The sequence below is a fragment of the Gymnoscopelus microlampas genome (assembly GCF_963454915.1).
Source record: "Gymnoscopelus microlampas genome assembly, chromosome: 5".
Classification (NCBI taxonomy): Eukaryota; Metazoa; Chordata; class Actinopteri; order Myctophiformes; family Myctophidae; genus Gymnoscopelus; species Gymnoscopelus microlampas.
In genome coordinates this window covers 10374520-10390635 of record NC_139942.1, presented here as the reverse complement: position 1 = coordinate 10390635, position 16116 = coordinate 10374520, and the positions used below count along the sequence as shown (strand labels likewise).

General features: G+C 39.7%; 2 protein-coding genes across 2 annotated transcripts in view; both read left to right on the top strand.

Moving 5' to 3' along the window:
* Nucleotides 1-6449: 6449 nt before the first annotated feature.
* LOC311044897 (zinc finger protein RFP-like) lies at nt 6450-8733 on the top strand (the record flags this gene model as incomplete). Its single annotated transcript, XM_084056707.1, has 2 exons — nt 6450-7649; nt 8728-8733. The coding sequence occupies 2 exons, from the start codon at nt 6450-6452 to the stop codon at nt 8731-8733; spliced, it is 1206 nt and encodes a 401-aa protein (XP_083912833.1).
* Nucleotides 8734-14690: 5957 nt separating this feature from the next.
* Nucleotides 14691-16116, top strand: part of LOC311044763 (carbonic anhydrase 4-like) — a 137315-nt gene continuing 135889 nt past the window's right edge. Inside the window, exons 1-2 of the mRNA XM_084056537.1 lie at nt 14691-14707; nt 15472-15562. Coding sequence (XP_083912663.1) covers nt 15472-15562 — 91 coding nt within the window. The 5' untranslated portion in view covers nt 14691-14707. The remainder of the gene's footprint in view (nt 14708-15471; nt 15563-16116) is intronic.

Sequence of the window (16116 nt, the reverse complement as noted above, 5' to 3'; positions counted from 1 at the left end):
CACTTACTGAAGACCACCTCCACCTCCTCCAGTTTGTTTAGTTACAGGGGTCTCCCCATCTCTCATCCAAACATCAAACATGATAGGCCTACAGGATAAACATGTGAAATTGATATTGATGGAACAAATACACGAGCAAAGCTTGAACTGAAACACAAGCTGATAAATGATCTTTGTGGGGTTGAAAAAATGAGGTAAAAACTCTGCTCCTCTGATCATCTCTCCTGTCAATCACACAGATTAGACTAATTGAATCCTCATCTTCACATGAAACATAGCGTCCTTATTCTGGGTTGAACATTCTGAAAAAATAGCTGATGTACAAGCTCTCAATTTGTATATAATTCGGAGAAAAATGGCAAAAGATTTTGAATGATTTTTTGTTTTTGAAAAAAGAAAAGAAAATGTTTGCTATAATGACATTCCCAAAACACCAGAGTTAAAGTGGTTAAAATGTTTTTCTTGTATGTGAGAGTGTTGATATCTAATCTAGATTTATTTCTTGGTGCAATGACTTGATTTATTTTATGTCGGTCAAGTTCAATGTCAACTTAAATGACAAAATAAAATAAGCAACATTATTCCTGCCTATAAGTCTTGTACAGGAGAGTTAATAGAGATTAGGAATGCAATGATTCTTTTCTTCATGATTAATGATTGCTTCTTTATTGTAGCTACATGTTGTGTACATGTTAACAATTATAGAAGATTAAAAAAAATGTGATTCTTCAATAAAGAAATGAATTATGAGCAAATGCCCGTGAACGGATTGAACTCACTGTAGTGCAAAGACTTTAACAAATTGCACTCATTGTTTTAATTTATTCTTATTGTGTAGTATGTAAATGTATAACATTTGTATCATATTTGAAACATTTTTATGACAAAATAATGACAAAATATCATGAAAAAATAATGGCTCCATTGATTAGAAATTGATATTTCAAAATATGCTCCTCATTGACTTACATTGTATGGTTAAACAGCTCTCAAAGTCACTCTTTTAGCACATAAATTAACACAAACAAAGCTGATTCAGATACTATAGAACATCGCCAAACCCATTACAGTTTGTTTTTTTAATAAAAATGTTAACTTCCTGTTGATTTTGCTAGTTTTATTAAGAAGAAAACCCGGAATGGATTTGAATATTAAATAGTAAAAATAGTCAAATCAGCAGGAAGTTTACATTTGTTTTGCTGTTCTATATTGTCTGAATCAGCTTTGTTTGTGTTCATTTACGCGCTAAAATAGTTTGAGAGCTGTTTCACGTACAATGTAAGTCAATGAGGAATTTGATTTCTTGTCCACCTTTGGAGTTACATCATGACAAGCTTAACTACACAACCCAAACCTCTACCAAACTGGTCTTGCCCTTTAAGATGGCAATATTTGTAGAATTATCCAGGGCCTTCCAGCGCCTGAAGTTTGGGGTTATTATTGTGATTATTATTATTTGTGTATTTCCTGCTTATTTAGGATCTTATACCGGAGTGATAGGCCAAGTTATTATTCTAGGAGTTGATACATGCTTATATGAAGGTTGGAGTTATAAACTGAAGTTATAATCTGAAGGTACAAATATACAAATTCTAAAAGCCACAGCAGAGCAGTGGACTTTAGAGATGTCACCTGAGTGTCACATGAGGGCCTGTTGATTGATTAGGTCAGATGAAGTACGTGGCTACTGCAGTGCTAAAGCCTGTGTTTGCACATTTAAGTCACATGATTAACCAACAGAAGGATACATCCATATGGGTAGACCAAACCCATATAAATACAGTGTATGCTCACTAAACAGGACAAAGTGTTCCACACATGCGCCAGTGTTGCTAGTTACCAGGGTGTTATTGCTGCGTTTGTCATTTTTTTACAAGAGGAGATATAATTAGTTGCATTGCAATATTCAGTCATCAAACTGGTTCTGGGTTAAAAAGGTGTATATATATATATATATATATATATATATATATATATATATATATATATATATATATATATATATATATATATATATATATATATATATATATATATATATTCTTCTTTTTATTAAAAAGGTTAAAGTACTATATTCTGATCATCATTGCTACAGAGCGTTTGTTCGGTCCAATTTAAGCCAATCAGGAGAGAGCACTGTTTATTTGACAAAATAGTACTCAGGTCAAAATTACATTATAGTTCCAAAGTACAATATGAGAGTGTATTTGCCTAAAATAGAAGTACGGTTAAAAATAGAACAAATTGGGAAAATGATAAAATAGCAAAAATAAATATAGCTGCAAGCAGCGATAATACAGGGCCAGTGAGAGAGAGACAGACAGACATGGAAACTGGAGAGAGAGAGAGAGTAATGGAAACTGGGAGAGAGAGAGAGAGAGAGAGAGAGAGAGAGAGAGAGAGAGAGAGAGAGAGAGAGAGAGAGAGAGAGAGAGAGAGATGGAAACTGGAGAGAGAGGGGGAGAGAGAGAGAGAGAGAGAGAGAGAGAGAGAGAGAGAGAGAGAGAGAGAGAGAGAGAGAGAGAGAGAGAGAGATGGAAACTGGAGAGAGAGAGAGACGTGGAAACTGGAGAGAGAGAGAGAGAGAGAGAGAGAGAGAGAGAGAGAGAGAGATGGAAACTGGAGAGAGAGGGAGGGAAAGAGACAGAGAGAGAGGAGAGAGAGAGAGAGAGAGAGAGAGAGAGAGAGAGAGAGAGAGAGAGAGAGAGAGAGAGAGAGAGAGAGATGGAAACTGGAGAGAGAGAGAGACGTGGAAACTGGAGAGAGAGAGAGAGAGAGAGAGAGAGAGAGAGAGAGAGAGAGATGGAAACTGGGGAGAGAGAGAGATGGAAACTGGAGAGAGAGAGAGAGAGAGAGAGAGAGAGAGAGAGAGAGAGAGAGAGAGAGAGAGAGAGAGACAGAGAGAGAGAGAGATGGAAACAGAATGGATTGATTGGACATCTCAACCTATTGCCATTGACAGGAATCGAATTCTCAACCTTCGGACTAATAGGCTTCAACATTACCTATAGTGCTATAGCTTTGTCCAGGCTGATGTTGTCTGTTGAAGATCATAAACTCTTGCCTTCTGTCATGAACCAAGCCAACACTAAGATCACTCGTTCACAAACCATTTACCAATAGAGAAATTGTATGTCTCCTCGCAACCGAAAAGCAGCTGATCTACAAGCTCAGAAACACGTTGCTATCTGAAAAGTTTTGAGATTGTAGATCGGCTATTTTCAGAATGAAGTATGTCATACATTGAAAAAGCGTACTCTCAAATAAGCATTTCAGGTTATCTTTACCATTTGCACATGTATTCATTGATACAGTCATGTTGTTTGCAATTCAACTTAAATGAAGTCTGCATCAAGTGAGGCTTGAACTGGCGACCTTGAGATTGTGAGGCACTCATTTAAGGGAGACGCCATTGGACCAACAGACAAGGAACTGTGAAAAAGGAGACCACACAGATGATACAGTTTCACGCAAATAGCTGAAAAATCCTGGGTTTAAGTGTTTTTCAAACTGCTCAAAATTGCGGACAATCTAAGGGCGGAGCTTACTGGTCAAAGCGATAGATGTGTTCCTCATGAGTCAAGGCACAAGTGTAAGCAAGTTTCACGACTTTCGGCCAAACGAGGCATGACTTTTGCCTGTTTAAAGTTTGCATTTTCAAAAAATTGCTATAGCGCCCCCCTTTGGCCAATTGGAGTGAGATTGGTTTCAGTGATATTTGGAATGACTCTCTACATTACTGCAACGTTTCAAAGAAATGTGAGTCTTGCATGTATGTGTTAGGGGCAGATGAATAATTTTCATAAAACTGCAATAGTTAAAATCTATTTCCTCCCGGGATTTTTGAGTAATCTGCACGAAACATTTTACACATGAACTTAGGACCTTTGCCGACAAAACAAAAGCGGCGGATTTTCCATAAGTGAAAAAATGCAGAAGTTATGAGCCAATGGCTGTTTTTCATATAATTCAAAATGGTGGGCGATCTAAAGGTCAGAGGTCAAAAGTAAGACCACGAAAGTTGTCGGGCATGAAGAGACGCATGTGTGTATCAAAGTTTCATGGTTGTAGGTCAAACAGGGCATGAGTTGTACCTGTTCAAAGTTGTCACTTTCAATTGAGTGCTATAGCGCCACCCTTTGACGAATGAGTGTGAGAATTATTTCTTGATAGTTTTTCATGAGCATCTACCATATGGCCGAGTTTCGTAAAAAGCGTATGCACGGTTAAGCCAGAATTGCCAAAAACAAGTATTTTTCAAACTGCTCAAAATTGCGGACAATCTAAGGGCGGAGCTTACTGGTCAAAGCGATACATGTGTTCCTCATGAGTCAAGGCACAAGTGTAAGCAAGTTTCACGACTTTCGGCCAAACGAGGCATGACTTATGCCTGTTTAAAGTTTGCATTTTCAAAGAATTGCTATAGCGCCCCCCTTTGGCCAATTGGAGTAAGATTGGTTTCAGTGATATTTGGAATGACCCTGTACATTCCTGCAAAGTTTCAAAGAAATGTGAGTCTGCATGTATGTTTTAGGTGCAGATGAATAATTTTCATAAAACTGTAATAGTTAAAATCTATCTCCTCCTGGGATTTTTGAACAATTTACACGAAACGTTTAACACTTGAACTTTGGACCTCTGCCTACAAAAATTTCCAACGGATTTTCCATAAGTGAAAAAATGCAGAAGTTAGGAGCCAATGACTGTTTTTCATATAATTCAAAATGGTGGGAGATCTAAAGGTCAGAGGTCAAAAGTCAGAGGGTGAAAGTTGTTCAGCATGAGGAGACGCATATGTGTATCCAAGTTTCATGGCTGTAGGTCAAACAGGGCATGAGTTGTACCTGTTCAAAGTTGCCATTTTCAATTGAGTGCTATAGCGCCACCTTTGGACGAAAGATTGTGAGAATTATTTTTTGATAGTTTTTCATGACCATCTACCATATGGCCGAGTTTCGTAAAAAGCGACTGCACGGTTCAGCCAGAACTGCGAAAAGTGGCAGAAGAAGAAGTGACAGAATACTGCCAATAACAAAACAGGTCCAGAGCTGAGCTCTGGCCCCGTAATTAAGGATACCAGATTTTTTTAAAACATAGCTAAACAGTACACTATAAAATGATAGAAACAAATGCATAGTAGTCTACTGTTAAAAATATAGAACAGTACACTATAAAATGATATAAAAATGGAGATAAATAGTAGCCTACGGTTATAAAATAGAGGGGAAAAAATAACTGAACAAAAAAATTGCTGAACTGAATACTAGGATAGAGAGAAAAAAAACATACCCCCCCCCCCCCCCCCCCCTGAATCAAGCATCTTAAAAACTGTTCGGGGTGTTCACAAAAGCCTGAGTAGACAATAAAATTACCCATTTAAAAAATAAAATATGAAATATCCCTTCAAGCGCTTGTAAAACACATAAATGTTAAATCCAATTGTTAACTGCAGAGAGGCGATGATACAGTCACTCAGTCACACAAACAGAATGAGCACAACTGCTTGTTGTAAAAAGGAAGTAGGCCTATTGCTCTTCATGAATACAATATAGGCAACACGCTAACACTATTTAATGAAGACAGAATGCACTGGTCTGGCAGTCGGGCAACCTGAAAGCAAACTCCACTTGCCCAAACGGCAGTCGGGCAAAATATCAACTCCTGTTTGATGCCTTGTAAATTCAGATGTATTTTGATTGGTTGTCAGTGTTTACTGTTCACCAAATCATTCTGATAGTAAGTCTAACGATATATCGTTCACCACTATCGTTAGCTGTGGTGTGAACTTTGCCACTTGAGTTAGAACAACATGTTTACATTTATAGTCAGGGGTGCACATAACTGGTGCGCAGGTGCGCATGCGCACCCAAAATAAAAAATGCGCACCACATCAGGCGACGCGAGGCGCTTTTGCGCACCAACAGCTGGGACAGGAATTTCCAAGCTTTTATTTTTTAGCAAAACTAAAAAATAAAAGCCTGGAGATCGAGGCTAGGAATTTACTTCCTGAAGCCACACACACACAATCACTCTAAAGCACCCGTCGGCCCCATGTACAGCCATTAGGCACAGGGGTAGAGATATGACTCGCGTCGCCTCGCATCGCCTCGCAGCCAGCTGCGGCTGTTAGAGGCACTCGTCACCGATGATGAACGCACCGTAATGGTGCAAAATATGCCGTGAACGTCCCCCCCCCCGTCCCCCCCCCCCGTTGACAAAACGGGACGGGCGCCATGCGCACCAAGTCACATGTCCAGGTGCTCTTCTGCGTACCAGACCTAAAAAGTTATGTGCACCCCTGTTTATAGTTGTTTTTGGTGTGTCTGCATTGGGTTTGTCAATACCATTTATGTCCTACTGTATTATGCAATATGTCATTATGTAACTGTGTAGGTTTAATGTAATCATTCAAGAACAACAATTGATAATTTATACTTTATTGTGCAGAAATGGCGTCCACCAGCAATCTCCAAGAACCTGCTAATCCACTTGAAGTCTCCTGTGACGTCTGTACTGAGATCAAGGTCAAAGCCATGAAGTCCTGCCTGGTGTGTCTGACCTCCTGCTGTGAGACTCACCTGGAACTTCATCAGAGACTCTCAGCGTTAAAACCTCACAAACTAATCAACCCTGTAAAGAACCTGGAAGATTATATGTGTAAGAAACATGACAAACCACTGGAGCTGTTCTGTAAGACTGACCACATGTGTGTTTGTCAGTTCTGCACTGTGTTAGACCACAAGTCACATCAGATTGTATCTTTGAAAGAAGAATGTGAAGGAAAGAAGGCTGAGCTGGGAAAGACAGAGGCTGAAGTTCAGCAGATGATCCAGGAGAGACAAGTGAAGATTAAAAAGGTCAAACACTCAGTAGAGCTCAACAAGAAAGATGCAGACAGAGAGATAGCACACAGTGTGCAGGTCTTCACTGCTATGATCGGCTGTATTGAGAGAAGCCAGGCTGAGCTCATTGATGTGATTGAAGAGAAGCAGAAAACAACAGAGAAACAGGCTGATGGCTTCATTAAAGAGCTGGAACAGGAAATCACTGAGTTAAAGAAGGGAAGCTCTGAGCTGAAGCAGCTTTCACACACAGAAGACCACATCCACCTCCTCCAGAACTTAACACCCATAAACACCCCTCCACCCACCAAGGACTGGACAAAGGTCAATGTCCATCAGTCTTCATATGTGGAGACTCTGTGCACAGCTGTGGCTCAGCTGGAGAAGACACTCAGTCAGGAGATGGAGAAGCTGTGTGATGAGCTGGGGAGGAGACAGCGATATGCAGTGGATGTAACTCTGGACCCTGATACAGCAAATCACTACCTCATCCTGTCTGAGGATGGAAAACAAGTGCAATATGGAGGCATAAAGAAGAATATCCCAAAAAACAAAAAGAGATTCTTTATTTCTCCCAGTGTCTTAGGAAGACAAAGCTTCTCCTCGGGAAGGTTTTACTATGATGTTAAAGTTAAAGGGAAGACCTGGTGGAGTTTAGGAGTGGCCAGAGAGTCCTGCAACAGGTTTGAATCAAACACACGGAGACCCAACAACGGTTACTGGACTATAATGTTGAAGAATGGAAATGAGTTCAAGGCTAATGCTGCCTGGGAGGTACTCCTCCCTGTCAGAGAGAAGCTGCAGAAAGTGGGAGTGTTTGTGGATTATGAGGAGGGTCTGGTCTCCTTTTATGATGTGGAGACCAGAGTAGGGCTGTCACGGTTACATAATTAAAACAGCGGTACAATAAAATGGCACAGAAGCGCGATAAGCGATAGTATTGCAATCCCCCACCATGCACGCGCGCGCAGCATGGTTAATTCGGTTAATTCGGGACCCAAAATGCGGTTTATGCGGTTTAATTTTCTTTTATTTCGGTTAATAGGGTACCAAGTGCGGTTTTTGCGGTTTGATTTTCTTTTATTTCGGTTAATTCGGTACCAAATATGTACTCCATGAAGGGGCGCGCAGAACGGGCGCAGCAGAACGGTGGATGCATATTTATAGCAGAAAGAGATTCACATTTAACTATAGCCATACTCATTCAATTCTGAACAGATTCTTAAAATGTTAAATTCTTTATTAGCTGTGAAGGGTCTTCTTTCATTTGTATCAGTCATGATTGTTTCGCTATTTCACCCAAAAGGTTTTTAAACAATTAGCTGTATTTAAATGTTCAATTAGTCTTCATTAATTTAATGTCAGTGTAAAACGAATGCAGTAGGCCAAATATTTAAAATGCAAATAAAAAAGGAACACACCAGTCTTCTATTTGTCACCACCACCATCACCCCAAAAAAACATAAAGCAAAACGAATGCAGTTTTGGCCATTTATTAAAGTGCAGAAATAGGCCTAATAAAGTCAAGGCCCAACAATGGCCTAACAGCGCAAGTGCGCAACACTTCTTATTATGAATGAGGTATTTTTTCAAACAGTGCAAAACAAATGTATACCGTAGTGCAAATAAGAACAGACGTATTGGTCTAAATTAAAAAAAAAGGAGCGTGACACTTCAGACTTCAGTCTTAATTGAATGAGGTATTTGTCAAACACAAATAGTGCAAAACTAATGCAATATAAAACGTGCAAATAAGAACAGAACATTGGTCTTATTAATAAAAAAAGGAGCCTCGTATTTGTTACAAAAACAAAACAAAAAAAACAATACAATATATTGTAGTCTATTTTAACAACCTGCATTTAAGAATCTGTCTCTCTTTTAGACTTAATGAAATCAAAATGCGCATATTTGTACACAAAACAAGATCAGAAACGTACAAAAATGTTCAATATAATGCCCTGTAGGCTAATAGGCTCAATCTTTTAATTGCAAATTACAAAAACGACTTAATGAAATGAAAATATAAGTCCAGAACAAAAGCCATTTAATTATGCACTATTATAGCTATGGCAGGCTAGGCCATGAAATATTGGCTTCTTTAGCAAAAAACTAATAAGAGTCAGACCTGGGTCATCACGTTCTTGTTGCGCGCAAGGAACACCAGCATATTCACCTTGTGTGGTTTCAGAGAGGAACGTAGGTGCGTAACGACATTCCCAGCTGTACTGAAAACTCTCTCAGATGCTGTACTGGTAGCACAAATGACCATGTACTTGCGTGCGATATTAGCAAGCAGAGGATATCTAGCCTGGTTCTCACGCCACCAGAGAAGAGGATCATCGTTGGTGTCAATCAGAGGCTCCTGTAGGTAACGTGTGAGCTCGGTTTCTGCTCGAATTCTCTTGGGCACTATCGGCACGGGAGCGGCGGTTGGTGACTTCAGCATGTCTCCAAGACTCCTCTTTTTCTTTGCTGAAGGTGGTGTTGGCTCCACCTCGGCGACCACTTGCACAGTCTGCACAGATGATTCCTCTCCCTCGTCGCGCCTGTCAGTGACATCCAGCATCTCGTCAAGGAGTGCGTATTTCGTTCCGTCTACATCATCGATATAACCGCTCCTATATCTAGGGTCCAGAAGACAGGCCTTTGACAAAAGGACTTGTAAGGGAGCAGGTTTGTACTTCTCCTCAAGAATGGCGCACATTTTCTTTTTGATGTCCTTTGTCAAGTTGGTGTCATTCTCTGCTGGTGCCAGATATGATTCAGACAGAAGATTCAGCACAGGTTTGACTGATGACACAGTAACATAGTTCTCACCAGACAGCATGTCCGTAAACTCCGCCACAGGTTTCAATGCTGCATTCACAGACTCCAGAACACAGATGTCTTGCCTGGTTGGAATTAGATGCTCGTTTTTCTTGTTATCTAAAACCCTTTTGATAGCAGGCATTTGCTCCAAGACTCTGTCCACCATCTTCTGTTTCGTGCCCCATCTTGTAGCGCAATCCTGCACAGAATATAATAAAGGTAATTAGCTTACTATTTAATGCGCATTATTATTGTTATTATTATTAACTAAATAACATTAAGTTACATTTTACATCATTATTTTTAATATATATTTTTATTAGATGAAGGCATTAGAATATATAACTGTCAGTGATAGTCACGTGAATATGAATTGTAGCCTAAATAACAAACACTTTATTTAGTGGGCTTTACCTGTATCAGGCAGTGTTGGGTTATTTTTAGGTCCTCCTGCGCTTTCGCCAGATCTCTTCTCTTCAACCAGCTGACGGAGAACGCGGAGGCCAAGCTTCGACAGTGGCCCATTGCTCGGGCTGTACGCTCCTTGCTCTTTGCCATTGAGTTTGTGACTGCCAAGTGTAAATTATGTCCAAAGCAGTTAAGCCACGGCCATTTTAACTTATCGTTTATTGCTGATTTGATATTCGCCCCGTTGTCCGTTGTGATACAAGACAGCTTATCTACATCCAGAGACCAATCAGCCAATGCTCTTTCCAGGGCCTCTGCAAGGTTCTCAGCTGTGTGGTTCTGAGGGACAAACACGGTTTCGAGGCAACGTGACTGTAGCGCCCACTCCTTGGTCAGATAATGCACAGTTAAACTCATATGGAGTCATGTTGACACTACTCCACATGTCAGTCGTGGCGGAGAAGTAATCGATATTCTGGAGCTCACTTTTGATTGATGCCTTTAATGTGTTGTACCTTTTGGGAACAGCAGTGTCAGAGAAATATGTTCTCCCAGGCAACTCGTACTGCTTGTCGAAGTTCTGTAGCATGGATTTGAAAGCAGGTTTCTCCACCGTTTTGAATGGAGCCATCTCCTCCACAAGAAATGAGGTTACCGCTGCTGTAAGGCATTTATGCCTCTTACTGTCACGGCTGTATTTGGTAACACGAGCAAATGCTTCAGCGACCCCAACCTGTCGGCTGGCACCGGCCAGAGGAGCTTTGTTTTTCGGGGCTGCAGCTGGCAAACCCGCTTCTACAGACGGATGAGTAGAGGAAAGATGAGCCCTCAAATTAGATGTGTTTCCACGTTTAACTGGCACTTTCTTCCCGCATAGTTTGCACACTGCCTGTTCTAAGTTGGCTGGCTCTCCATTTTCGTTTGGAATAAAGCCAAAATGTTTCCAAACTGGCGATGTTGCGTTGCGCTTTGAAACGAGACCTGCTGCTCCTGCCATGTTGTTTCTTGTTTATGTTTGTGTCGCTGTCGCGCGCTTCTGTGTCAAGTGCTGCTACCCCGGATGTAAGTATTAGGCGGCAGGATTACCTCCTGGGCGCGCTGCGCGGGATGATGCGGTTTGTGCGGTTTGTCTGCCCCCTTGCGGTTTGAAATTGTAATAGCGCGGTATGCGGTTAATGCGATTATCGCGACAGCCCTAGACCAGAGTTCATCTCTACTCTTTCACTGGATGCACCTTCACTGACAAACTCTATCCATTCTTTAATCCATATGGCAACGTTTGTGGTACAAACGCTGCTCCTCTGATCATCTCTCCTGTCAGTCACACAGTTTAGATTAATTTAATCATCAGATTCACATGAACATGTTAGTTTTAAGAGTCTCTATTCTGGTACCAACATTCGGAGATAAAGTTTATTGTGGCTACTTTCGGTAAAGATATTTGCTATAGAAGGAAATACTTACAGACCTAGTACAGAGCCCTGAGGGAACCCGTTGTCTAAATATATCTAGTTTAAGTTGTTAAGACAACACATGTGTATAAAGCAAGGTTAATTTAACTGTAATTTCAAATCAAGACATTTAACTGTTGTTCCTAATAGATGTATTTTATTGAAACACAACACATTCATTTGACATGTGAAGTACAACGTGAGTCTGATATGGTAAATTAGTTCTCTATTGAAGCATTTATTTTGATTAACCACTTATCCTACTTTGTACTTTGAGCTATTCGCAAATAGCAGATATACAAGTTCACAACATGTCACACTGATGTTAATGATTGGTTCTTTATGTAGCTGCATGTGCATGTTATCAATTACACCAGAGGAAAATGTAATTCTTTACTAGAAATCACAAATTTCAATTATTTGCAATGCATGTACACTGCTTGAACTTTACTCACTTTGTGTGCAAAAATAAACTTTAAAGAATGACTCTCATTGTTTTTTTGTGTTCCTAGGGTGTTTTATGTAAATGTATAGCTTTTAAAACGTGGGCAACACTTCCTCACTGGTAAAAACTTGTTCAATATCCATTCAGTTATCAAACTGGTTCAGGGTTAAAAATGTGAGCAAGGAAAATTAAAGTACTGTTGTTAAGTACAATGTTGAGGAACTTTTAATTTACTTGAGTATTTCCATTTTTATTACTTCTACTCCACTACATCTCAAAGACAAATATTGTTCTTTTTACTGCACAACAATCATCTGAAAACTTTAGTTACTACTAGTTACATTGCAGATTTTGATTATTATTACAAAACATACATTAACCAATTAAGCTTATTATACTTTGGATGACCGACAATATGGACGTGGTATGGAGTGGTATTCCAGTGGGCCAACATGCACAATGCAAGCACTCTGTTTGACCAGAATGGAACAGAGCCTTCATTAGTATCATTGGTAACACCTGTGAATGTCTTCATAATATGGCTGCTGTGAATAGAGCCTATTGGCAGAATCATGTAATGTTTTGAATATTTGGCGGTCCTGTTTTCATTTTTCACAAGATCGGTGGTTGTTGCAATGACCTGCACTACAACACTTCACCATTATGTTGCGACGAAATAAACCCATTAAATTTAACAATGTGTAGGTTCCGTAATGCAATTCCAATGGTGAAAGCTGTGAGTTTCACCCGGTGAAGGAATGGCGGTATCGGCCACGCCCCGAAATACCCGTATGTGTGTCTCAAAGGAGAAGAACAAACAAAACAAGAAACAAAAACAAGAAAGACAAAAACAAAAAACAACAGAAACCTAATGTCGTAGATCAGGGATCTTCAACGGCCAAGGACCCCCTAGCTGAGAGAGGGATGAAGCAGGGACCCCCTCTATATTGTATAAAATTGTGTTTCAGATTCAACTTTTTTGTTTACTTGGTCTGCTCTTTTTTCCCTCTTCACCAAACACCTCTTTCCCAAAAAATAGCCGATCTGCAAGCTCACAACGCCTCGCTTGAGGCGTTGTGAGCTTGTAGATCGGCTATTTTTTGGGTAAAGTTCTCCTCAGAAAAGGGATGCTAAGGTTCAAGTGGTTAAGGTAAAAAAAAACAATCATATCACACAAAGATTTGGCGGACCCCCTGTAATAACTCTGAGGACCCCCTAGGGGTCCCGGACCCCCTGTTGAAGACCCCTGTCGTAGATTATGAAAACAAACAAACAAACAGAAATGGCAAAAAAAGAGAAATCTAGAACAGATGTTCTGTGGAGTTCAGTTACCCTATACTGTATGGCCTGGCCTCTAACTGTCTGACATATAGAGCGCCCCCATCTTGTTGGACAACCGCCGATGCCTCCATAAAAAGGGAAAGTATTATACAGTATGAGAACGACGAGAGGGAAGTTGTAAATGAAGATGGGAACTTGTGAAAGATTGTTCTGGTGTACCAGGGTCAGATTGAATCTAAATTTGTAAAGTGGGTAATGAGAGGCTGCCACTAGTACCAGTACTTTAAAAAATTGTTAGTTGAGCCACTGATTGTAAATTTGATTTTTTTCTTTCAGTTTCAAAAAGAGCATGACATCTTGTAGCCAAAATGAGGTTGGTGGTGGTGGCGGTATGCTATACCTTCCCAATGGAACAACAACAGCAGAATGAGATCACTGGCTTCATTGCTTAGAGCTAATGGTATACGTCAGGGGTTCCAAAGATGGCTATCTGGCCAGATGGGGTTCCATTGATGTGTAATACCTCAGAGATTGTAGCGAAAAAGTGTTCCCAGAAATGTGAGAGCTTAAGGGACATGTCCAACAGTCCAAAACATGTGGGACAATGTCCCATGGTGACTGGTGACACTTGTCACATGAAGTATGTTCGTTCTGGGAACAATTTTGAGCCTATCTTTGCTGTAATGAGCCTGATGTATTACTTTGAACTGGATTAAGGAGAGTCTTGCACAGGAAGAAGAGGAGTTGATGGCTTTGAGTGCCTCTGCCCAATATTGGTCTGAAAGGGTGATTCCCAGTTCTGATTCCCAGTCGGATTTGATTTTATGCAGTCCTGGATCATTCTCGGCTGAGATAAGATTGTAAAAAGATGACTAGTCAAAGGGATTTTAATGGTATATTAACATATTTTTCTGGGAACCCACGGCTTTATCTGATAATTGGTCTAATTAGACAATAAATTGTGAGGATTTGGCTGCTTCACAACATTGGCGACAGGACTGACTTATGAGATAGAATATAGATGGGGTCAGGTTAACTTATTTTTTTTAAACATTTTTAAATTGGTCATTTTAATACAATGACCAGGTTTTGACAAAACAAACTCGTGGCCTCATGTTCTCTCACAAAACATAGTAGGCTATATATCTCATAGTCTAATCTGTAATTATCCAATTATGTGACTTAACAACTAGGTTAATTTAGACAGCTACACTCAGCTGGTTAAAACATTCCAAACAGATACCCCCCCCCCACTTCCAGTTACCCCCCCCCCCCCCCCCCCCAACAGTATATGACTACATGAAAAACTTGTTTGCTTATCTGTTGTTTTTTTTTTACCTGAAGAAATACTTAGAATAGGGGTGGAAAGGTAAAGAGGCGGGCTCAAGCTCTCTGCTGAACTTATATAAAAGAGAGGAGCTGATGCTTCCCCAGGGAGAACTTAAGGTGACAACAGCTGTTTTGTGAAGGTAAGAAACGTTTATTTTCTGGTCGTTTTTTTAATTGCCGTTTTCCTGTTAACATTTTTAGGCTAAGTTAAAAATGTGCTATTAGCCTAATATAGCTGCACCATAGCTACATTTTTGACAATTTGATCAAAAACAGTGACTGCATGCCCAAATACTTAGAGCATTATAGCCTAATGGTCAATATATAGGATAACTTTGGGGGGAAGTCACGCTGTTCTTGTAAATGGATTGATTGATTGATTGATTGAATACAGTTTGCACAAAAAGGTACAAATTTATACAAAAGGATGCTTTTTTTTAAGGTCCTTTTTACTTTAGTGGGGTATTTCCAATTTTCAATACTTTTACTTCTACTCCACTGCATCGGAAAGGAAAATATTGTACTTTTACTCCACTACAATTATTTGAAAACTTTAGTTAGTTTTTAGACTAAACACATTAAACACTTAAGGTCCATATTTCTGCTATTTGAAAGCTCACAATGTATCTATTTTCAAAAGGTTTGTATACATTTGAAAACTTGTGACACTGGGACATTCTGCATAATGAGCAGCCTACGTTCTACTTTAAGTACATTTTGATACCAATACTTTTGTGCTTTTACTTAAGTACATTTTTAATTCCGGACTTTTACTTGTAATAGAGTATTTCTACATTGCTGCGGTATTGATACTTTTACTTAAGTAAAAGATGTGAGTAGACAACTTTTTCCACCAGCGGTGAATTGCAGCATGTCACTCACAGCTCTCTGTCCGTTTCTTCAGATGAAGTGTCTCCTTGTGTTGGTTGCTTGCGCTCTGTTTCCTACCTGGGTGATGGGTGGTAAAGACAAAACAAGATCTTCCACCTCAGTCAGTAAGTATTTGCTTTTATTTGGAAGTCATTTAAATTTGCTCTTTTTCTTTTAGATAGTAATGATTTAGTTTTACTCGTGCGCATGGACGATCGATTATGGCCGTATTGCTGTGATGTAACTAAGTACATTTACTCAAGTAGTACTTATATAAGTACAGTTTTCAGGCATGTTTACTGTACTGGAGGATTTCCAGTCGTGTAAAGTAACTAAGTACTGTAGGCCTACTTAAAGGGGAAATCCACCCATTTTCAATATTTAACTATGTCATTAATATAGCATAAAGGAGTTGTGTGGAAATAAGAAAAAAGTTCCCCCCTTTCTGTGTTGCCTTGAAATGGAGGATTGATTGTGGGTTTAACATTGCAAATTACAACATGATGAGTCATCATGTTGTAATTTGCAATGTTAAACCCAAATAAATATTGAAAATGGGTGGATTTCCCCTTTAAGTACAATTCTGAGGTATTTTTTTACTTTACTGGAGGATTTCCAATTTCCAGGACTTTTACTTCTACTCCACTACACCTCAGAGAAAAATATTGTACTTTTACTC